This window comes from Schistocerca piceifrons, chromosome 11 (assembly GCF_021461385.2).
Source record: "Schistocerca piceifrons isolate TAMUIC-IGC-003096 chromosome 11, iqSchPice1.1, whole genome shotgun sequence".
NCBI lineage: Eukaryota > Metazoa > Arthropoda > Insecta > Orthoptera > Acrididae > Schistocerca > Schistocerca piceifrons.
The window spans coordinates 163,337,290-163,363,008 of record NC_060148.1 but is presented as its reverse complement, the minus strand read 5'-3'; the positions used below and the strand labels follow the sequence as shown (position 1 = coordinate 163,363,008).

The 25,719-nt window shown below is 45.9% G+C and overlaps 1 protein-coding gene across 1 annotated transcript in view; it reads left to right on the top strand.

The window, feature by feature from the left end:
* LOC124719986 (zinc finger protein 737-like) overlaps positions 1–25,719 on the top strand; it is an 88,343-nt gene that overhangs the window by 52,627 nt on the left and 9,997 nt on the right. The window contains exon 5 of the mRNA XM_047245213.1: positions 9,250–9,287. Within this exon, the coding sequence (XP_047101169.1) occupies positions 9,250–9,287 (38 nt within the window). The remainder of the gene's footprint in view (positions 1–9,249; positions 9,288–25,719) is intronic.

Below are 25,719 nucleotides of genomic sequence, written 5' to 3'. Positions count from 1 at the left end.
TTGGGAGCAGGGGTTGTGTAGGGATGGACAAGTAGATAATGTAGGTTTTGTGAAGGGTGGAATACCGCCGTAGGAGATGTGGGAAGGATAGTGGGCAGAACATTTCTCACTTCAGGGCACCATGAGAGGTACTGAAAACAGACTATAAGGTGCTACGGGCTATAAGGCACACTTTCATTTTTAATCACTTTTTTAAAAAATAACATTTTTACAATTTTTAATGTTAGATTGCAATGCCAGGCTAAAAAAATCTTTGTGTATAAAAGTGAACTCACTAAAGACCCCTGAATATCGAAACTAAATTTTTCCTTTTCCTTCATGTCCACTGTCCTCTTCATGAAAGAGCTGGTCTTCACTGCCCGCCAGATCATTAGTTCTGCTGCAATTCTTGAATGATTGACCATAATACCTTTTTTCTCCTCCTGCGGGTCAGGGGTAAGAATAGGGCAGAGGTATTCCTGCCTGTCGTAAGAGGCGACTAAAAGGAGTCCCTCCCCCTCAAGGGGGTATTTTGCGCCTGCGCCCGGAGACGGACGCTTTAATGACTTACATTTGTGGTCATTTTGGTTTTTTGCTCCTTCTGGTTTCTTCCTTCCTTTATTTCCTTTCTTTGTACTTCTCCCTCTCTTACTGACTTCCTTACTTTTTACCTCGCCGCCTTCTCCCTCGCCGCCTTCTCCCTCGCCGCCTTCTCCCTCGCCGCCTTCTCCCTCGCCGCCTTCTCCCTCGCCGCCTTCTCCCTCGCCGCCTTCTCCCTCGCCGCCTTCTCCCTCGCCGCCTTCTCCCTCGCCGCCTTCTCCCTCGCCGCCTTCTCCCTCGCCGCCTTCTCCCTCGCCGCCTTCTCCCTCGCCGCCTTCTCCCTCGCCGCCTTCTCCCTCGCCGCCTTCTCCCTCGCCGCCTTCTCCCTCGCCGCCTTCTCCCTCGCCGCCTTCTCCCTCGCCGCCTTCTCCCTCGCCGCCTTCTCCCTCGCCGCCTTCTCCCTCGCCGCCTTCTCCCTCGCCGCCTTCTCCCTCGCCGCCTTCTCCCTCGCCGCCTTCTCCCTCGCCGCCTTCTCCCTCGCCGCCTTCTCCCTCGCCGCCTTCTCCCTCGCCGCCTTCTCCCTCGCCGCCTTCTCCCTCGCCGCCTTCTCCCTCGCCGCCTTCTCCCTCGCCGCCTTCTCCCTCGCCGCCTTCTCCCTCGCCGCCTTCTCCCTCGCCGCCTTCTCCCTCGCCGCCTTCTCCCTCGCCGCCTTCTCCCTCGCCGCCTTCTCCCTCGCCGCCTTCTCCCTCGCCGCCTTCTCCCTCGCCGCCTTCTCCCTCGCCGCCTTCTCCCTCGCCGCCTTCTCCCTCGCCGCCTTCTCCCTCGCCGCCTTCTCCCTCGCCGCCTTCTCCCTCGCCGCCTTCTCCCTCGCCGCCTTCTCCCTCGCCGCCTTCTCCCTCGCCGCCTTCTCCCTCGCCGCCTTCTCCCTCGCCGCCTTCTCCCTCGCCGCCTTCTCCCTCGCCGCCTTCTCCCTCGCCGCCTTCTCCCTCGCCGCCTTCTCCCTCGCCGCCTTCTCCCTCGCCGCCTTCTCCCTCGCCGCCTTCTCCCTCGCCGCCTTCTCCCTCGCCGCCTTCTCCCTCGCCGCCTTCTCCCTCGCCGCCTTCTCCCTCGCCGCCTTCTCCCTCGCCGCCTTCTCCCTCGCCGCCTTCTCCCTCGCCGCCTTCTCCCTCGCCGCCTTCTCCCTCGCCGCCTTCTCCCTCGCCGCCTTCTCCCTCGCCGCCCTCCAGGAAATGAAGCTACGCCCATGCGATCAAATTGACTTGGCACACTATGCCTCTGTGCATTTTGACCTACCACCTGTGACAGGTATTCTGGCTCATGGAGGGGTTATATTGCAAGTCCTGGGTGATATTACTACGATCCCATCACATTGCACGCCGACCTGCAGGCAGTTGCTGTCTGAATTACTCTCCCCACTTTTACATTTTCCATTTGTACCGTTTACACTCCATCATTGTCTGATGTTACTAGAGCAGACATGATGCAAATTATTGCTCAGCTACCTGCACCATTTTTGTTGACTTCAAACTTCAATGCCCACCATCCCCTTTGGGGCTCTCCAGCATCCTGCCTGAGAGGCTCCCTGTGAGCAGACCTTTTCAACCACCTTAATCTTGTCTGCCTCAATACTGGCGCCCCTACTTTTCTTTAGGATACAACTCTCACCTATTCCCATTTAGATCTTTCTATATGTACTACCCAACTTGCATGCCAGTTTGAGTGGTACGCACTTTCTGATACGTATTCGAGCGACCACTTCCCTTGTGTTATCCGTCTCCTGCATCATACCCCATTTCCATGCTCAACTAGTTGGAACGTCTCCAAAGCAGCCTGGGGGCTCTTCTCTTCCAGGGCGACTTTTCAGGATCAAATCTTCGCAAGCTGCAATAGTCAGGTTGCATACCTCAAGAAAGTCATTCTTACTGCTGCTGAATATTCCATCCCTCATACTACTTCTGCACGTCGCTTACCAGTCCCCTGGTGGACCGCAGCATGTAGAGATGCTTTACATGCTCGTCGACGTGCTTTACGCACCTTTAAACGCCAGCCTACTATGGCGAATTGTATTAATTATAAACGATTACATACCCAGTGTCGTCTTGTTATTTAAAAAAACAAGAAAGCCAGCTGGGCTGCTTTCACAAGCACCTTCAACAGTTTTACTTCTCCGGTTGTCTGGGGTAGCCTGCGCTGACTATTTGGCACTAAGGTCCACTCACCTGTTTCTGGCTTGATAGTTGCGAATGACGCCCTTGTGGCCCCTGAGGATGTCTCCAATGCCTTCGGCCGATTTTTCGCAGAAGTTTCGAGCTCCACTCATTACGACCCTGCCTTCCTCCCATGAAAACAGGGAGGGGAGGCAAGGCCACCTAACTTCCGCTTCTCAAATCATGAAAGGGTATAATGCCCCATTCACCATGTGGGAATTCGAAAATGCACTTGCCCGGTCACTGTCCGCTATGGGGCCTGATTCTATTTATATTCATATTCGGATGCTGAAGAACCTTTCTCCTGCGGGTAAAGGTTTTCTTCTTCGTACTTATAATCGCATCTGGATTGAGGGTCATGTCCCACATGCTGGCGCGATTCTATTGTGTTATTGACCCATTTCCCTTACCAGCTGTGTATGTAAGGTCATGGAATGAATGGTTAACTCTCGTTTGGTTTGGCTGCTCGAATCTCGACGCCTACTTACCAATGTACAATGTGGATTTCGTGGGCGCCGCTCTGCTGTTGACCATCTGGTTACCTTGTCGACCTTCATTATAAATAAATTCTTGTGGAAGCGCCAGACCGTGGCTGTGTTCTTTGATTTGGAGAAGGCTTAAGACACCTGCTGGAGAGCGGGCATTCTCTGCACCATGCATACATTGGGCTTCGGGTCGCCTCGTTCTTTTTATTCGTGCCCTTTTAATGGATCGACAGGGCAGGGTATGTGTGGGTTCTGTCCTGTCTGACGCCTTTCACCAGGAGAATGGGGTGCCACAGGGCTCAGTTTTGAGTGTCTCTCTCTTCGCCATAGCGATCAATCCAATAATGGATTGCCTCCCAGCTGATGTATCAGGCTCCCTTTTCGTGGACGATTTTACCATCAATTGCAGCACGCAGGGTACATGTTTCCTGGAGTGCTGTCTTCAGTGTTATCTTGACTGTCTTTACTGCTGGAGTGTCGCCAATGGCTTCCGTTTTTCTGCCGAGAAGATGGTATGTATTAACTTCTGGCACTACAAAGAGTTTCTCCCACCGTCCTAACATCTCGGTCCCGTTGCTCTCCCATTCATGGAGACAACAAAATTTTTAGGTCTTACATTTGACAGGGAACTTAGCTGGTGTCCACATGTCATATTTGGCTGCTCGTTGTACCTATTCTCTAAATGTCCTCTGTGTTCTCAGCGTGGGGAGTGGATCGAACCGTCCTACTTAGCCTGGGTCGATCGTCAGCTCAAAGCTGGGTTATGGGAGCTTCGTATACTCCTCTGCACGGCCGTCCATCTTACGCCACCTCAATTCTATACAACATCGGGGGTTACACTTGCGATTGGAGTGTTCTATACTAATCCCATCAAGAGTCTACATGCTGAAGCCAGTGAATTGCCATGAACCTACCAGCGTGATATACTGCTTTGTCGGTATGCGTGTCGGCTATTGTCAATGCCCGACCACCTGTCTTAGCCTTCTTTTTTGATGACTGTCTTGACTGTCAATACAGGTTGTATGTATCTGCCCTGCTACCCCCTGGAGTTCGCTTTTGTCGCCTCCTTCAGCACCTTGATTTTTCACTCCCTGCAACCTTTAGAGTGGGTGAGAGCCAAACGCCACCTTGGCTCCAGGCCCAAGTTCTCGTTCACCTTGACCTCAGCTCACTCCCAAAGGAGGTTACCCCAGCTTCGGTATACCACTTCCGGTTTGTTGAACTTCGTTTGAAGTTCATTAATACGGTCTTCATTTATACAGATGGCTCTAAGACCAATGACGGTGTTGGGTGTTCTTTTATTGTTGGGGCACACAGTTTCAGATACTGGCTCTGTGGCCATTGTTCGGTCTTCACAGCTGAGCTATTTGCCCTCTATCAGGCTGTTCTTTACATCCCAGCCACTGACATTCTGCTCATGTCATCTGCTCTGATTCCCTGAGTGCCATCCAGAGCCTCAGTTATCCATATCCATTTCACCCTTTCGTGCACCAGATCAAACACTCTCTTCAGCAGCTGGCGGACGACGGTTCTCCGGTTACCTTCATGTGGGTTCCTGGCCATGTCGGTATCCCTGGGTACAAAACTGCAGATGCCACAGCCAAGGCTGCGGTCCTCCAGCCTCGGACAGCTTCTTGTTGTGTGCCTCATCTGATTTTAGCAGGGTCATTTGTCAGCGCATTTTATCGCTGTGGCATGCCGATTGGGCTACACTTACTGAAAACAAGCTTAGGGCCTTGAAACCTCTCCCCACGCCTTGGGCGACCTCTTCATGCCCTTCTCGGTGGGAGGAGGTCGTTTTGGCCCGGTTACGAATTGGACACTGCCGGTTCAGCTATTGCCATCTGCTGACTGCTGCGCCGGCGCCATTCTACGCATGTGGGCAATTGCTGACGGTATGCCACATTTTAACGTCCTGTCCGAATTTTAATACACTGCGCATTGATCTTGGCCTGCCATGTACTCTGGATGCCATTTTAGCAGATGACCCGGGAGCAGCTGCTCGCATTCTTCATTTTATCCACTTGACAAACCTGTCTAAGGACATTTGTTTATGCTGTTTTCTTTTAATCCCTTGCCTGTTAATGTGCCTTTTTAGTGTTGTCCTTTTTAGTTTCTGTTTTAACCTTGTGCCTCGCAGTGCATTCATAACTTGGTCTGGGCACTAATGACCACTGTAGTTGTGTGCCCTAAAACCACAAAACAACTTTTCTTACTCTAGTCAATGACTGTCTTTTCCACTGACACACCTGTTTGATTGTAGGTCCTTTCAGTGCTCTCTGGTGTGAGTCCTTGTTGGGACTTCGAACACGTTCTGTAAATGGACATTCATGCCCCCTCTAAGACTTTAGTTGACCTTCAAAGACCTTACTGTTACACATCATTGGATTCATCTCTGTATCTGCTATCAGAAAATATGTAAAAAACTATAGCATCCCATTTAAAAAACAGTTGACCTTAATAACTCTGAAGCAACAAAAAAAGCCAATGTCATATTATGGCCCCCCTATATCATGCTACTTTTCTCCCACAAACTTCTCAACTCGTATCATACTTTCAGAATTATTCTTGGTGGCAATAGTTGGTGACTCACCCTGTATGCTGCACACCATCAGAAAATAAATATGTTGAATTAATTTTTGTCACTCCATAAAACCTTAGACTTTCTCTTTGGCATTCCAAGTTTGGGGTTTCCTTGCGAACTCTATCCTGTTACTATTTTTTTAATTTGAGTGGGTTTGTCATTCATCATGTAAATCACCTGTTATAAAGTGACTTTTTACAGAAGAATTGCGTTGGCTCAGTCCACTATGTTGCTGCAGATCATCCCTGATTTGTTCAGATGTTTCTCTTGGAGCAGCAGCTGATTGCTTACAGATCTTTTGCCCTTCATCCTCGCTCTTCAAGGATGACTAGACCTTGTCTTACTGGTTACTGTTATTTCGTGTTCTTGCTGTTGACTGTGCACACTTGTTAGTGTTTGTGATATGCCCTAGTCCCTAGCAGTGCTAAACTGCTACCTCCCAATCTTGAAGACATGCAAAACAGCTCGTCTCACATCAAGCAAGTATTCTGTTTTGCTATACTTCTAGTTCTCTACAAGTAAACAATCACTGAGTGAATATGAGAGTAACAGTAGTTAATGAATACCATTCCATCAAGGCAAGTTACATACTTTTGAGCTAAAGGCATATATACTTATATTGTTGTTGTATGGTCTTGCTCGTTCACAAGATATGTAACCACAGCAGCATGAAGCACTTTGAGTGTTGCTCTTTTGTGACTGCATGCAAGCAGTACTGACAGCGTAACATCACAACTCCAAAATATTTTTGAGCACTGCTGTAGCCTAACAAAACAATCAAAGTACTGTTATCTGCATATTTGCAGAGACGCTCCGACCTCCTTGCTGTAATTTGTTTGCAGTACATATAAAATAGCTATGCTTTACTGGAAAGGTACTACAAATGTGGAAAAAAACACGTTTTTAGTACTGCTGCACAGTTCTTCTTTTCAGTATGCTTTGTCAATTTTGTCTCCAGTTACTTTCATACATATTTATCTATACTTATGTATTGTTACTGAATTTAAATCTTTGTACTGGTTTTCTGTTTCCTAATTTTTTTCTTTCTTCGTAATTTTCACTATCTTTGTTGATTCTAAAATTAGTGTTGGTGATGCAGATGTGTATTCTGGCCAAATGACTGCCTTGCAAGTCAGAGGTTCTGCAATTTTGGAGAACGAATTTTTACTATAAACATCTTCTGTCAATTGAAATGCGAAGTCCATCTTCCATAGTCTTCCTCTTGTGGCTCCATTTTCCCCACCATTTGGCTTCATGACTTCTCACAGATCCTTAAATTTCCTGATACTCCCATACTAGTGTTACCCACTAATGTTTCTTATCAGAGGAGATGAATAGTCATGCTTTTCCTACTGTTTTTCTTTGTTTTGTGCTTTCTCTACACAGTCAGTATGGCTAAATTATCTAGAGAAGACAATTTTGACATCCATTTTATAACCAAGTGGTATTAAACTTCTGGTATTAGATTCTGACAACTGCTCCATCTGTTCAATGTCCACTTTCCTAGTATGGTCTGAAAGAAGAATGGAGTTAGTACATTGCCTTGGCTAAAGTCTGTTCTTATCTCAAATGTGCCTGAAGTTCTTTTAAGCAGACTTGTGTTGTCTCCTGTATTTCAGATTCTTTAGGAATTCTGACTAAAAGCAGTCTTGCTTTATAGTCGTAAGCCTTTTAAAATTTTACAGATGTATTCCAATAGTATTTTGCCCCTTTAGTCCTTCATCAATTTGTCTTTCACAGTACCATTCTGTCCTAAGCCATCTCTGATATATCTTGTATTTTAGAATTTCTTCTTCTGTTTTCTTCGTGAGCTTTTCATGGAATTTCTTTGAATCTTCTGTGAACTTGGTCATCAGTTATTCTAGGCCAGCAATTTTACTTTTATTATTCAGTGGTAATGGTCAGTTTCAACAGGTATGTATGTCTGACTCTGAAATTCATCATCTTTTTGGAATTGTGCTTTGTTATTGGCACATACGCTATTTGATATTCTCAAATCATATTGTTGACCTCATTTTTTTTAGTCGTGTATGGATTGGGGGGTAGTTATCTGCCAACAATTTAGCTACATGTCTGTTTCTTAACGTTTTCCTTTTTTCTTACATCCACAGTCAGGCAGACATTTATAAATAGAAACATTTTCTCACTGGAGTGTTAGAGAATGTATTTATTCAAAATTGTTAATTTGGCAGTTGTACAATTCTCAAGTGGTAGCTCAGTGTGACACCTGAACACTTTATAATTCCTTTTGAGGTAATACTTCCCTTGTGTTAACAATGTTTACAAATTCCATATTTATCATAAGACAGGAGTCTTCGTAATCTGTATGCCTAGACAATGGTAGTACTTTATGTACTAATTTCTGTCAGTCATGTCATACTGCACATCTTAATATCCACTCCCCAAGCACTAGGCATGGCATTTAATGACTTTGACTTAGTTCATAGTAAGCTGTCACTTGAGAATGGCATATCAGTCAAAATTCCAGTTGTGAATAAATACATTTAATAGCAGTTTGGGCAGAAAATGTTATCTCCATTGTGCACCAGTCTGAGGATAAAAATTTAATAAAATTCTTACATTTTCCTCTGGCACTTCATCAGATGCTTCTCAACATTGTTCTCAGGACTGTTTTCCTTTCTGCAATGTTCTTGTTATCATGATCTATTGGTGCATCAATATTGAATTATTGCAGGGAGAGAGTCTTACTAGAGGTAATAAAAAATTTAGTACTGATTGCAACATTGATTTGCCATTTATGAATGAATGCAGAGCCTAGTTCTGGAGTTCTGTGAATTTCTTCCCTGTGTTCTCTGAAAAATCTACAATTCTCTGAATGTGGTATTCTTTCTGTGAATGTACTATTTTGTAATGCCAATTATAACTAGTCCATTTACAATGTCTGACAGTATTTTGAGTTTGCCAATATTTATTAATGTTTGTATATTCAATGGTCCAAGCCTGTATTAGTTCTGGGTGTGAACTTACAGTTGGGTTCAGAAGTCACTCCTCACATCAGTAAGTTGGTCTGGGCTGCTCAGAACACAAACGCCCAAATGTCACTTATGATGATCAATTCGTCAGTGAATGGCAGTTTTCATAATGGAAACAAGTGAAAGAAAATTTTAAATGCGGTGTAGGTGCTTGACAGATTAAAGATGTTTTTGGTCACTTTTCTTTGTGAAGTGTCTATTAGGAAGTATGGCTGCAACCAAATTATGGGTTTGTGTAGTTATTTACAGTACTGAAAACGAAGTGAGGAAATTGAGAGTGAATTCTTACTAACATTGTTTTTCATTAACTGCAAAAGTTTATCATGTTCTCTTCAATGATATTTTCAAGCCTCACTTAGAGCATTTTGTGGGCCAATCACATGTTGATGGGTGTTAATAGAATTCTATTTATTTACTGTCTCATCAGTTATAAATCACAGGCCATTTTTCAAATATTTCAGGTGGAAACCTCAACAAGATACACACATGATAGTGCAAGGTAAGAACTTTTAGAGAAATACAAATTTATTAATTGTGAGTGTTCTTCAGATATGAAATGCACTACTGTAATTATTCAGTATTACCAATAAGCAACAACATTACAAGGCAGCATGGGCAATAATGCTATTCTCTGAAACAACAATTATGTGACTGTTCCTAGATAGAGCAAACATCTAATATCCATACAGGAAAATAAAAATTCAGGTCGAATGTCAGCAGCTGTATTGTGCTTAGTGCAGAACATCACATGAATATAAGTGAAATTCAACATATTCATCTTGATGGGCACAAGCTAATGTCATATTGCAGAAGAACAAAAAGACGGGGTGAGTGGCTATATATCCAAAAATTGGAGCTGTTTTCCTGCCTTTCAGGTTAATGAATATAGTGTTGAACAGGTGTTTCAGTGCAGTGCCACAGTGGTGCTCAGGAAACACACAAGCTTGTAGTGGTGATAGTTTATGAGCCACCATCAGTAAGAATCATAAGTAGCTGGTGCCAGTTTCAATGAGGTTGTGAAGACTTAACTGGTGAATCCTCATTCTCTTTGCTTCTCCTCTGTCCCGGTGTGTTCCTGAAGGCTGGCCCATTCATTACACACATTACAGGTGACAAGGTAATGCATAATTCCTAGCTCTGGGTCAACGGTAGGGTTCACACGTACCCTCTGATACCAGCCAGACCCAGAGAGGGGTGACTGTTGCTTTCCCAAATGCCAGTTGGTCCCTGTCAGGAGTTTGGGAGGTGTGAACAGTCATTTATGGTGGGTGAATCTCCCTCTGAGGGGGCACCCAATTGGAAGGAGCATGCCATTGGAGATGTTGGCAATCATGGGGATTTTTTGTTGTGGCTCAATCAACGTCTTAGGGTGTTTCTACTAAACATAAACAGAATGAGGCTAAAGATTTCAAGGCCGTCCCAACTGCACATCAGTTCCTCATGGTATCACGTACTGGAGGTGGTCAGTCCTTTGCTATGGTTAATGCATGCATTATTCTGAAAGGTGTTGTTGCAGTTGCAGGCTCTGTGAAATTCTTTTGTTGTTTACGTAATACAACTTTGCTTTTGAAGACTTATTGTGATTTTCAAGCCCAACAACTGCATACAGCAGCACTTCTCCAGAGCTATCCTGTTTGTGTTAAGGGCCATCATTCACTGAACTCTTCACATGGTGTTCTTTACATTCTGATGCTAGATGGCCTCACCGAGGGAGAAATCCACACTTCCCTCTAATCATGGCATCACTATGGCCCATTGAGTAACGAAAAAGATGGATGCAAACTTCATGCCCACATGCACTCTTTTTCTACCGTTTGCCCAAGTAGTGTTTACTTCAAAGATTAAAGCAGGCTATGAAGTCGTCATGATCCAACCATACATTCCAAACCAGACGGGTTCCTGCTAGTGTCAACATCATAATAAAACACGTATCCTGTCAAAACATGGCCAAACATGTTACTCTTGGCAGAGATGCTCACGAGGGCAGCTGTTTGCCTCCTCTGTGCTGTATCAGTTGTAATCCCATGAATGTCCCAAGTGTCTTAATGAGCGAGCCATCCAGGTGATCTGAGTGAAGGACATCAAACCCCACCTTGTCACTTGCAGTTGTCAGCTAGTCAAAACCCGTGCATTTGACCATCTGGCATTTACAGTTCTGTTTTTGCTATGCCTTACATAAGAGGGCATGCCCACCCAGATTTGCAACCTCAAGTTAAGTGTTGCAGTAGTAAAATCACCCAGGTCACAGTAGCATCCCCATTTCCTCCTACAGCTGTGCAACAAGCCATCAAATCTTTGCCCCTGGTGGAAAAATCACCTGCTACACAACTGTCAGGCTGGAAGGACAAAAGCAATACTCCCCCAAAGACTTTCTACAGCTAAAAAGTCTTCTACAAAATCAAACAAAAACAAATGGTCTTATTCTTCCCTGACTTGGAGATCCTCTTCAGTGGTGTTGGCACATATACTCTCACCCGGCTGACCTCCATTTTGTTGGTGCCCACTGCCTACCGATTTTCTGCCATGGAATTCACAGGGTGACCCAGGGAGAATGCCAATATGTTTGTAGATTTCATGGAACAGGATTCTGCAACCTCTGGTCCCTGTGGCAGTGAATTTTTGAAGGCTGGCATTCAGCAGCCACCAAGTTCTTCAATGGAACATTGGTGACATTAGATCAAACAAGGAGGAATTACAGCTGCTGTTGGAATTGCAGTGTCCGCTTGTTTCCTGCTTCCAAGAAAATTGTAGTCACAACCCTTTGACCTCTCATGTTTCCTTCTGGTCCTCTGTGACCTTTCCCCCAAGGACAGCATTTCACTTCATGTGGGAGCCATGCTGGTCATCCATCTCATTTAACACTCGACTGCTAGCTGTTGCAGTCTGCATTTTCCTTCCTCATTTCACCTTTTCTCTTTGTAACATCTACACCCCTCTGTCATTTGCTGCTACCGTCGGACTTACTCCAGCTCATTGTTCAGCTCTCTCACTCCTTTTTGTTGCTTGGCGGTTTTAATGCCCACCATCTGCTTTGGGGCTCGTGGACAGCCTGTCCATGAGCTTCCGTCTTAGCTGACCTGAATCATCTCTCTTACCAGATCCCATGCACGTTTATCATCATTTGGACCTCTTGTTCTGCACTGTCCAGCTCACCCATCGTCTTGAATGGCCCATTCCCTCTGACACATACTCAAGTGATGACTTTCTGTGTCCTATCCATTCGCTGACTCCTATCCCACCTTAGTGCACATCCAAATGGCACCTTTCTAAGGCTGACTGGAGGTGTTAGTCCTTCTTCACGACCGTTACATAGCTGTGATAACCAGGTAAAGTATCTTCCAAACGTTATCCTTACTGCTGCAGAATGTTCCATACTGTAGCATGTTGTGGTCCCTGGTGGACTGAGGCATGCAGCGATGTGATTTGCTTGTGGAGATGTGCTCTCCACATTTTGAATCGTCATCCTGATACATCTGCTGGAGGGCTGATATCCTCTGTAGTCTCTACATGTGGAGTTTCAGAGGCTATCTGCCCCATTTACTCGAGGAAGTATTGAAAGACAGTTTTTCTCAAGGTTTATATGGTTTGGCTTTCACACATTTATCGAGGAAAATGGGATGCCTGAGTGCTCATACTCAGTATCATCATCTTTGCTATCCCCATTAACTATATTATGGACTCTCCCACCAAGCATCTCAGCTCCCTTTACGTCAAGGATTTTGCAATCTGTTACAGTTGTGCATCAACTTGTCTCCTTGAGTGCCGTCTTCACCATTGTTCCTATCGTCTTTCCTCGTGAAGCATGTGCAGTAGCTTTCACTTTTCCACTGCCAAAACCTTTTGTATGAATATTTGGCGGCGGAATGAGTTTCTTACACCATCTTAACGTCTTGCGTCTTTCGTTCTTGCATTTGCTGAAACTAGAAAATTTTTGGGGCTTATGTTTGATAGGAAACTTCCTTGGTCTACCCATGTAATCTTAGGTGGCTGTACATAGTACCCAGTTCCTCAGTGTCCTACATCTCCTAAGTGATAATTCCATGGGAGCGGATCAGACCACCCTCCTCGATTTTTAAATCCCATGTCCATTCATGACTAGACTGTGGGTGTTCAGTTAATTCCTCTGCACCTATGTCCATCATATGCTGTCTTAACACACTCCCCATCATGGAATAAGTTTCGCCACTGGCGACTTTTTCACCAGCACAGTTGAGAGTCTATGCAGAAGATGCTGAATTACTAGTCATACTGGCATGATGTCCTCCTCAGTGGATAGTCATGCCATTTCTCTTTCTCACCTGGCCACTCATTCAATTCCCTCTTATCGACCACTCCCTTGCCTGCCAGTATGGGGCATGCCATTCTTCTGTTACCTCCCAGACTTCACTTTTGGCTTGTGCTTTGGCAGCTTAACTTCACAGTACCTGCCACATTCCTGATGGTTGTGAACCTTTCGCCACTTTGGCTTCATTTAGAAGCCAATGTTCATTGTGGACTTCATTTTCTTCACTTTTGTAAGCAGGACCCACTGAAGGAAAAAATGCACTAACAGTATGGACTAATCTGCCGTCAAGGTACAAAATTCGTTGCAATATTATCCCACATCATTCCAATTCTGCTTTGAAATGCCTATCGTAAAATTCGCTTCCATTATATGCCTCAAGGTTGTTGGGCAGTCGATTTAGTCCTGTCTGCACCAATTGTTCAGAAACCTCTCAAACCTCCTTCCCCGTCTTTACTTGCAAAAGTAAGGCCCAAGCGAAATTGGAATGTGTGTCTGTGAAAGTGAGAATATAATTCAAGCCATTATTTATTAGTCGTCTTGCGTATCTAAGAGATCAGCCTGACATGCATAATCCATTCCTCGTATTATCAGAAATATTCTGCATGCAGGTCTGTAAAGCTCATGAACAACTCTATCCACAATTACTTGACGATGCATATTTTTCTAAGCTCAGGTAAGATCGATAATTCTTTGTTCATGTGGTCTGCATTCTCTTCACCAGTGGAAGCTGTAAGCAGTTGTAATTGATTTATGATTTCATTTGGTTATCATAATATATATACTAGAGAAGTAGATTGTTTAGTCTTGCATAATATTTGACCACATGTTACTATAGTTTCAGGGTATATTTCTTAACATTTGACATTTTCAAAATTATTAACTGTGGCAGCCTAGGCAATCTTTCAAATTCCTTGTTCCCTATTCTTATTGCCTTCTTGGTTGAACATATTGAGTGCTTACCTAACAAATATGGTTTTATCCTGATGACCTCGTATGTTGTCGTAACTCAGCATTACTCCTCCTCCTCCTCCTGCTCTTATCCATAGTCGGTGACAGCTCTTTCAGCCTGTCAGTTACTGCCTTAAATGTTACCGAGAGATGCTGGTCTCGTTGGAGTTGACCTGACTTTCACAAAACTAACTTCTGTCAAATTGCTTTCTGCACCTCAGTTTTTAACATTATGCTTTTTCGACAACATGCTGCTGTATACTAAGCCATTTTTGAGACAGTTAACAAATTACGTATACTTTGGGACAATTGGGGTGATAGGGCATTAAGCCTTAGCTATCACATTGTTGTTCCACACATAAATTAGTTTTGCATTGACGTCTGTAATTTCTTATTGACACACAGTTCACATTGCTGTATTCGAGCATTCAACACCTCAGCATTCATAGCACCTCCCTTGACAACATATTCAGTTCCATTAATTTAGTGTTGATTGCTTCCATTTTTTTGTCAAATGCTTGTGCTTTGCGTCCTCTGAATGAATGTGCAACATGTGTGCAAATTTGTACATAGTGTACAATATACTAACAGGTGCATTTTGGTGCATTGACTTTTTGAAGAATTTTATTGAAATTTTGTTTCTATTGACCCTCATTCAGTTCAGTAGCTTTATCCATAACCAGCAAGCTATACTGAGAGTTACTCCAGCAATCCTCACATATAACGAATTCATTGAGTAACATGTCAGTTCCTACACGTGCTTAGAAAATATGCTTTAAATTCAGATCGTGCTGTTTGGAAGCTATAATGTTTGTGTATCCCAGACCAACAGCTTTGGGATGCTTAAGTATGTCTCACTGAAGTAAAATATATTGACTTGCATGTGGGGAGCAAAGAAGAAATATCTGCAGATATCCTGATTTTCCATTGAGTTGTTGCCAAATAAGAACGTGCAGTTTGGTTTTACGTTTTCAGGTTGTGGAATATCACTGCTTTTTCTGGCTGTCTAGTATGTTACTCCCTTAACTCCACACACAATCTCCTGCAGTAGCTGACATTTTGACTGAAACAGAATTTTTGAAAAACATATATATGCTCTAAGTGGACTCCCACGTAATATGTCAACAGTATTAAAACTAGATTATTTTCGACAGCACCAAGCCCCAATAACCAAAGCACTTTTATCAGGAAGTAATGATCCATTCATCTTGTTCTTCTGGTTACCACCTTCTTCACTGCAGGAGACTGTTTTGTCCACTTGGTTATGGTGGTAACTGTTTATTTACATTGAAATAGAGGGGTTTTATAAACTCTTACTTACAGCTGTGTTTATAAACAAACTTCAATAAGATCGTAATGCAGTGCCAACATCTGGTAATGTTGAATCATACATTTCCACTTCCATCAATGCACAGAATGCATCATGGGGTCGAGCTATAGTAGTTTCCAATGAGTGTCAAGTTTGGCAAGCTATCGACAGTAGATTACTGCACAATGTGCCGTAGAATTGGAGGATATGTGACTGCCATCTTTGCCAGCACTCTAGCTCATCCTGTACTGAATTTCGTTAGAATATTAAAAATCTGCTCCTGTAGATCTGTGCTCCCTCTGTTGTTAAATATTTTAGCTACAGAGAATCACCTGGTAACATTGAGGGAGAGCAAACTTTTCTGTGGAACAAGGCTGAAATCTGCTTTGACACACTGCATGGTCAATGTCATTCATCCAAGGAGAATATTACTTTGTCATCACTAAATTGATGATTTTCAAGTACTGTCACTTGGAACTTCCCTATTCGTTATTACATTAACACTGACATGATGACACTCACTGGTATTCAATCAGTAGGTTTGATTGAACAGCATTATGTTGACACCAGATTACTGCTGCTGCAACGTCTTCACATTTCCTGCAAGGAAAGCACATAGTGTTAGTTAGAATCGTATTTGCAAGTTTTCTCTAGTCATCAGCATTAATACTTAAACTGGCTCACAACAGGGACTTTTGATGCATGACTTGACTGACATCCTTATGCATTGTTGTTTGTCACAAGTGAGCAAATTATTTATCAATTGCTGTAAGTAAATTTTCGCGACATGGCCTACTATTATAGTTACAATTTTATTATTATTATTTAGCTTCAAACCAGTATTTTGTGCACATTCATGTTTTATCACACACATTTATATGCTTTATTAACTGTGTAGTGCATAGAACCAGTGTCTGCATTGCATCACTCATTTGTTTTGTGTTACTTGCAGTACTTAAATCGCCCAATCCAGTGGTATCTCTCCCCCCTGTGGGTACGTGGGCTAGAATAGGCCCGAGGTATTCCTGCCTGTCGTAAGAGGTGACTAAAAGGAATTTCACACATTTCAGCCTTTATGTGATGGTCCCCTGTAGGGTTTGACCTCCATTCTTCAAAATTTTCCCGAAGGGTGAGCCAATTGGGGAAGGGTGCCTTAAAAGTTGCAGTATTTCCATCGTGCATTGAGATCTTCAGCTCACTGTCTCGTTGTTGCATTGCAATCCTGCCCATTCTCCATCTCTTGGTTGAGGACACCTTCCTGGGTGCGTTTTCCACCATGCTGTACGCAGTGTCGATTTCTTCATCGACGATGACCATGGACTTCTTTGCACCTGATATGCAGCATGGTAGCCAATCCGTTGTGGTGGTCCCGCCATGTACCTACGCCAGTAACTCTCCACGTATGCCAAGGGGTAAATGCCCGTCCCCCTGGGGCATTGGGACTCCCGGCAATGACCATCCTGCCAGGTGTCCTTTTCTGTGGCTGGGTGGCGCCCGTGGGGTGGGCCCCTGGTCGGAGTTGGTGACATCAGGGTAGATGACATGCAATGAAGCGTAGTCCATCTCTTGCTGACTGTGAAACACCAGCCATCTCTAAGCGATCACGAGCTCAATTCAGTGCGCAGAAGTAAGACCCCAAATTAATCCCCTCCCTGGTGTGCTGTGAAGCCCTATATCCCTCCCCGATGTGATGCTTTAAGTGCTGGAAGTTCGGCCATGTCTTCCCGCTGTACTTCCCATGTCACATGCCAAGATTGCGGACACCCATCACATCCCAATACTCCATGTGCCCCACCTCCCATCTGTGTCAACTACGGAGAGCACCATTCGCCTTGCTTGCCTACTGCAGGATTCTCCAGAAAGGAAGGAAATTCATGGAGTAAAAGACCCTGGCTAGACTGACCTACACTCAAGCTAAGAGAAAATTTGAACACCTGCATCCTGTGCATATGACATCGTCTTATTCCACCGCAAGAACAGTTCTGGCACCATCAGCTCCACCAACCCGGGTCACCTCTCAGAGCTGTAAGACTACACTTGCCCCCTTGATCACAGGGGCATTTCCCTCCCTGTTGCTCCTGCACCACAAACTTCAGGAGCAGTACCCCCCCCCCCCCCCAACCATCGGGGATGTTTGTCCCCACTTCAAAGCCAGAGAAGTGTAAGTCTTCTTTGGCTTCTCTCGCTAGGAAGGGGTCTCTTGGGTGACTCCCTTCCCAGGTTTCTTCTAGTGGGAAAGAAGACACCTGTTCGTGGCTGAAGAGCCCAAAAGCAGCTGGTTGTAGGGCTTCATGCTCGTCCTCAGTCCCAGAGACTGAGCCAGTGAAGTCCTCCAAACCAGGGAAACCCAAGGAGCAGCGAGAGAAATCCAAAAAGAAAAACCCCTAAGACAAAGGAAATTGCGGTGGCACCCACACCACTGCTACCTACAAGCACTGCGGCTGAGAATGGGCTGCAAATTTTGGCGTCCGCTGAGGACCTAGATCTTGCCAGACCTTCAGACACAATGGATATAGACTGCTCAGGCAATAAACCGGTGGCAGCAGGTTACCCTGAGGCGTAAACTACCTCATTGAATGTTCCATGCCTCCAGTGGAATTGCGTCGTTTTTTCCACCGCCTGGCTGAGCTATGGAAACCGTTAAGCTTTACACTGGCCATCTGCGTTGCCCTCCAGGAAATCTGGTTCCCAGCAATGCGAACCCCCTGCCCTCTGTGGCTGTAAGGGATATTACAGGAACCATAGCGACTATAATAGCGTGTCAGGTGGAGTTTGCTTTTATGTCCTAAACTCGGTCTGTAGTTAACATTGTCCCCTTCAAACCCCTCTTAGAGCTGTGGCTGTCAGTGACGATGCAGGAAATAACTGTCTGCAATGTATATCTTCCTCCAGATTGTGCATTACCCCTAAATGTATTAGCTGCACTGATTGATCAACTCCCTAAACCTTTCCTACTTGTGGGAGATTTAAATGCCCATAACCTTTGGTGGGGTAGTACCATGCTTACTGGCCGAGGCAGAGATGTCGAAATTTTCTGTCGCAATTCGACCTCTGCCTCCTAAATACTGGTGCCGCCACACATTTCAGTGCGGCTCATGGTAGTTACTCGGCCATTGATTTATCAATTTGCAGCCCAGGACTTCTCCCATCTATCCACTGGAGAGCACATGACGACCTGTGTGGTAGTGACCACTTCCACATGTTCCTGTCACTGCCCCAGTGTCAGGCCCAGGGATGCCTGCCCAGATGGGATTTGAACAAGGTGGACTGGGAAACTTTCACCTCTGCTGTCACTGCTGAATCTCTCACATGGTAACATCGATGTGGTGGTTGAGCAGGTGACTAGCACATTTGTTTGTGCTGCAGAAAACGCGATCTCTCTCTCTCTCTCTCTCTCTCTCTCTCTCTCTCTCTCTCTCTAGGGTGCCCGAGGTGTAAGGCAGCCCTTGGTGGTCACTGGAAGCCGCTAACCTTCTTGACAACTTGAGGCACAGCACCGCCTTGGCTCTGTCCTCGGATCTGCCTGCTCCATGACCTTTGTCAATTTGCCAAGGATGTTACCCCTTCACTTGTTTATCGTCGGGCATTTGCTGATCTATGTGCACAAATGAAGGAAGCCACATTTATTTACACTGATGGCTCGAAAACATCGTTAGGTGTAAGGAGTGCCTATATTGTTGGTGACACCCCAAATCGATTTCGGCTTCCTGACCAGTGTTCGGTTTATACTGCAGAGCTTTATGCCGTTCTCCAGGCTGTCCAATACATCCGCCGCCATCTGCGGATACAGTATGTTATCTGTTCAGATTCTCTCAGCTCTCTCCTCAGTCTCCAAGCTCTCTACCCTGTCCACCCTCTGGTCCACCGGATTCAGCACTGCCTGCGCTTGCTCCATTTGGGGGGCGTCTCGGTGGCGTTCCTCTGGCTCCCAGGACACGTTACTATCTGTGGCAATGAGGCGGCCGATATAGCGGCCAAGGCTGGAGTCTCTCTTCTTTGGCCAGCTATTCGATCGATTCCCTTCGCCGATCTACGGAGCGTTTTATGTCGTCGTGTTGTTCTTTTATGGCACGCACATTGGTCGACACTTCCCCATAATAAATTGCGGGATGTGAAAGCTCTTCCTTGTGCTTGGACCTCTTCCTCCCGAACGCGTCGTCGGGAGGAGGTAATTTTAACTAGACTCTGGATAGGGCACTGTCTTTTTAGCCATCGACATCTTTTAAGCGGCGATCCTCCCCCACTCTGTCCCCACTGCTCTCAGCTGTGGACGGTAAGACACCTTTTAATTGAGTACCCCTATTTTACTCCGTTACGCGCCCGTCTACAGCTGACGGCTGATATATCGTCCATTTTAGCAGATGACACGTGCTCGGCCGATCGCGTTCTCGAGTTTATTAGTGCCAGTGAGATGACGTCAGTCATTTGAAGCTCTTTTTGGGGACAACCAACCCCTTTCTGTAGTGGATTTTCAAGCTTTCCTTCTGCTTTTAGTTTCTCCAATTTTTTGAGTTTTGTTCCCATTGCTGCTGCTTTCCATTTTCGTTTTTTACCGTTTCCGAAGTCACAGACCGGCACTAATGACCATAGCAGTTTTGCGCTGTAAAACCAAAAGAAAAAAAAAAACCGGAAGTCGCTGAAGCAATTAAGGAGCGTCGGCGAGCTCTACATCGGCATAAGCGGCACCCTTCCCTGGAGCACCTCATAGCCTTTAAACGGTTCTGTGCCCGTGTTTGCTACCCCTACCATATCAAACAACGGAAGGAGGAGTGTTGGGAGAGAGAAATCTCCACCATTGAGTGCCACATCACCTTCCCAAGTCTGGGCAAAGTTCAAACGTCTTTTCGGGTACCAGGCCCCAACAGCTGTCCCTGGTGTTACCATAAATGGCGAGTTATGTACCGACGCAAACTCTGAGCACTTTGCTCCAGCCTCTGCGTCAGAGATTTACCCTCCCCCCAGCCTTTCGCACACTCAAACGGCGGCTGCAAGGGAACGTTCTCTATTAGTACACGCTGCAGTGAATCCTATAACGCCCCATTTACAGAGTGGGAGCTCATCAGTGCCCTTGCACGTTGCCCTGACACTGCTTCTGGGCCTGATCGCATCCACAGCCAGAAGATAAAACATCTCTCATCTGACTACAGGCTACATCTTCTCGTCATCTTCAACTGGGTCTGGTGCAATGGCGTCTTTCCATTGCAGTGGCGGGAGAGCTATTGGCCCATCAGCCTCACCAACATTCTTTGTAAGACTACTGATAATCTTGTGTCCATAGAGTCTGCCATCTGAACAGCCTTTTCAAAATGGCAACACCTAATTGCCATTTTTTTGGCTTACGTAAAGCATACGACACGACTTGGCGAGATCATTAACGGTCTAGCAGCAGCTGTCAGGACCTCTGTCTCACCTTCTCTGTTCGCAGACGACTTCTGCATTTCGTACTGTTGCTCCAGTACTGTTGTTGCTGAGTGGCGCCTCCAGGGAGCTGTCCACAACCCACAGTCATGGGCTCTAGCCCTCGGCTTCCAGTTTTCAGCCACAGAGTCACGTGTTATGCACTTCTGTCGACGTCGTATCGTTCATCCAGAACCTGCACCTTACCTTAATGATGATCCACTCAGTAGTGGAGACATATCAATTCCTAGGACTAGTTTTCGATACTCAATTGACTTTGCTCCCTCATCTTCGTCAGCTTAAGCAGAAGTGCTGGCAGCACCTCAATACCCTCCATTGCCTGATCAACACCAATTGGGGTGCAGATCGCTGTATGCTGCTGCAGCTCTACAGAGACCTTGTCCAATCCCGAATTGACTATGGGAGTGTGGTTTATGGCTCAGCAGCGCCTTCAGCAATACATTTACTCGACCCCGTGCACCACTGTGGAGTTCGATTAGCGACATGAGCTTTTAGGATGAGTCCGGTGACCATCGTACTGGTGGAGGCTGGTGTCCCTCCACTGCAGATCAGACGTGCGTAACTGCTTGCCAGTTACTCAGCACACAGTCATAGTTCCCCTGATCATCTGAATTACCGTCTCCATTTCCCGCTCACGGCAGTCCATCTCCTGCATCGGTGGCCCAGATTGGGGCTAACGATTGTGGTTTACATGCAGACCCTTCTCTCCAAACTGGAGTCCTTCCCTTTACCACCTCTACTTGTGGTCTGTTCACGTACACCTCCATGGTGTATGGCTCAGATGCAGTTTCGTCTGGACCTTTTGCATGGCCATAAGGACTCTGTTACCCCACCGCCCTCCGTTTGTCACTTCCTCTCGATTCTTGACGTGTTCTGGGGCTCTGAAGTGGTTTACACCGATGGCTCAATGGCTGATGGTCACCTAGGCTTCGCATATATTCATGGAGGACATATTGAGCAGCACTCTTAGCCAGTTGGCTGCAGTGTTTTCACTACAGAGTTGGCGCCCATATCTCGTGCTCTTGAGTACATCCACTCATGCCCTGGCGAGTCATTTCTGCTGTCCACTGACTCATTGAGCAGCCTACAAGCTATCGACCTGTGCTACCCTCGCCATCCTCTGGTATCGTTCATTCAGGAGTCAATCTAAACCCTGCAACAGTCCAGCCATTACGTGGTATTGTGTGGACATCAGGACATGTCGGAATCCGGGACAATGAAATTGTCAACAGGCGACGTGGAAACTGCATCTGGAGATACTCATCTCTGTAGCTGACCTGCGTTCTGTCTTACACCGCAGGGTTTTCCAGCGTTGGGAGATGGAATGGCATAACAGCACACACAAACTATGTGTCATTAAGGAGACAATGTGTGGAAGTCTTCCATGCAGGCCTCTCGCAGGGAATCAGTTGTCCTTTGCCAGCTCTGCATTGGCCATAAATGGCTAACGCATGGTTACCTACTCTATCACGAGGACCCACCTCAGTGTCGCTGTGGCTCCCAAATGACAGTCGTCCACCTCTCGCTGGACTGCCCACTTTTAGCCTCTCTGCAGCAGACTTTTAACTTTCCCAGCACCCTGCCTTCAGTGTTGGCCGACAATGCCTCCACAGCAGCTTTCGTTTTAAGTTTTATCCATGAGAGTGGATTTTGTACTTCTATGTAGTTTTTAGCCCATGTCCTTTATCCCTGGGTCCTCCACCCTAGTGCTTTTAGGGTGGAGGTTTTAATGTGTTTCAAGTGGCTGGCTTTCCCTTTTTATTCTTGTGGTTGGCCAGCCACTATAATCTGATTTCCTGTTTTACTCTCTTCTGCTTCTAACGACTCTGTTGTTTTCCTGTCCTCTTTTGTTCCTTTTAGTGTTCGTTGCCTTTCCTTGATTCTTGTGGCTTTTCCTTTCTTTCCGTTTTGTGTTATACACTAATGGCCATCAAAATTGCTACACCGAGAAGAAATGCAGATGATAAACAGGTATTCATTGGACGAATATATTATACTAGAACTGACATGTGGTTACATTTTCACGCAATTTGGGTGCATAGATCCTGAGAAATCAGTACCCATAACCACCACCTCTGGCTGTAATAACGGCCTTGATACTCCTGGGCATTGAGTCAAACAGAGCTTGGATGGCGTGTACACGTACAGCTGCCCATGCAGCTTCAACATAACACAGTTCATCAAGAGTAGATACTGGCGTATTGTGAAAAGCCAGTTGCTCGGCCACCATTGACCAGATGTTTTCAGTTGGTGAGAGATCTGCAGAATATGCTGGCCAGGGCAGTAGTCGAACATTTTATGTATCCGGAAAGGTCTGTACAGGACCTGTAACATGCGGTCGTGCATTATCCTGCTGAAATGTAGAGTTTCACAGGGATTGAATGAAAGATAGAGCCACGGGTCGTAACACATCTGAAATGTAACGTCCACTGTTCAAAGTGCCATCAACGCAAACAAGAGATGAGTGAGACGTGTAACCAATGGCACCCCATACCATCACACTGGGTGATACGCCAATATGGCGATGATGAATACATGCTTCCAATGTGAGTTCACTGCGATGTCGCCAAACACGGATGCGACAATCATGATGCTGTAAACAAAACCTGGATTAATCCGAAAAAATGACGTTTTGCCATTCGTGCACCCAGGTTTGTCGTTGAGTACACCATCGCAGGCGCTCCTGTCTGTGATGCAGCGTCAAGGGTAACCGCAGCCATGGTCTCCGAGCTGATAGTCCATGCTGCTGCAAATGTCGTCGAACTGTTGATGCAGATGGTTGTGTTAAGAGGCCGCTGGGATCCAGCACGGCATTCTGTATTACCCTCCTGAACCCACCGATTCCATATTCTGCTAACAGTCAATGGATCTCGACCAATGCGAGCAGCAATGTCGCGATACGATAAACCCCAATCGCGATAGGCTATAATCCTGCCTTTATCAAAGTCGGAAAAGTGATGGTACGCATTTCTCCTCTTTACACGAGGCATCACGACGACGTTTCACCAGGCAACGCCAGTCAACTGCTGTTTGTGTATGAGAAATCGTTTGGAAACTTTCCTCATGTCAGCACGTTGTAGGTGTCGCCACTGGCGCCCACCATGTGTGAATGCTCTGAAAGCTAATCATTCGCATATCACAGCATCTTCTTCCTGTCGGTTAAATTGCGCGTCTGTAGCACGTCATCTTTGTGGTGTAGCAATTTTAGCGGCTAGTGTGTATATTTCGTCCATTATATTCTCACACTTGTGGCATTGTTTTATTAGGAACATGGGACCTATGACCGCGTAGTTTGGTCTCTTCTCCCACCTTTAAACCAAACAACCAGTGGTAGCTCGTATAGTAGCAGTGAAAACACATCAGAGTACTGTGAGCTGACACAAATTTTCATAACAAGCGACTCATTTTAAATTTTGGCAGTGTTCCTTACCTTCAACTCCCAACTCCTATATTTCGTATATGCCTGTGTATTTACCACAACTACTCTGGTATGGACAGATATAGTAATTACTGTGTTTAGATGTGAACCAAGTTGATTCTTCACTCACAGCTCCAGGCAGTGCAATCCACCGATTGGTCCACTGCTGCAGTCACCTTGGGTACTGCCCACCCTGAGATTCACTTCTCACTTGTGGTTGAGTGGGAAGTCATTCCAGCATGTGGGTGGCAGTGAAAGAATTTGTGTGTGGCTGATCGGAGAGCCTACTCTGTTCATATGATGAACATACACTGCTGGCCACCGTAAATGCAACACCAAGAAAGACAAGAGGTAGCACAACAAAATTTATTTTGTAGATAACATGTTGACCAAGTATCAAATGATTACGTTTACAGACGTCTGTGACGTGTGGTTCCTGCCAGAATCAGTAGCCAGAGTAGCCACCATTGTTGGAGATCACCGCTGCCACACGTCTCGGCATTGAGTCAAAGAGATGTTGGATGTGTTCCTGGGGTACAGCAGCCCAAGCAGCTTCCACACGTTGCCAAAGATCATCTGGTGTGGCAGCTGGGGATGTAATCTGGGTCACTCGTTGAGCAACCATGGACCACATGTTTTCTATCGGCGAAAGATCCAGAGAGGGAGCCGGCCAGGGAAGCAATTCAATCTGGTTATTGAAGAACCTTTGGAAAATGCGTGCCACGTGTGGTCGCGCATTATCCTGTTGAAATATGGCTGTGGCCGAGCCCTGAAGGTAAGGAAGGACAACTGGCTCCAGCACCTCGGATATGTAGCGCCGGCTATTTAAAGTACCAGCAATGCATACTAGAGGCGTGCGAGAGTAATATCCAATACCGTCCCATACCATAATACCCGGTGCAAGACCAGTGTGGCAGTGCATAATGCAGCTGTCCAGCATCCTCTCTCCACGGTGTCTCCACAATCGAATCCGATCATCGTGGTGCTGCAGACAGAAGCGTGCCTCGTCAGTAAAGACGTCATTCCATTCTGCCATCCACATCCGTCTGTCATCACACCATTGGCGACGGAGACGTCTGTGGTTCTGCGTCAGTGGTAGACAAAGCAATGGACGTCTTGCAGACAGACCACTCTGCTGTAAACGGCGTCAAATGGTACGCGTAGACACTGGATGATGCGTTACAGACGCAATGTGCTGTGCTATGGTTCGAGATGTCACTGAGTGATCCGTCACTGCCATGCGCACAATTTGCCTATCAGCACGTGCAGTGGTGCACCGAGGTGAATGAATGCGATCGACCACGTCGGTCCGTCATACCCTCCTGCATCCAACGGTCACATATCCGCATTACAGTTGTCTCGTTTCGTCCAACACGACTAGCGATTTCTCTGTATGATAATCCACAATCTCGGTAAGCCGCTATCCTTCCTCTGTCGAACTCGGATACTTGATCAAAAGATGTTCGCTGTTGTCTACGAGGCATAACTGATCGTCTTGTGAAACAACCACAAGGTAAACACACATGCCGAACGTACACTCGTCGAAATCGTAA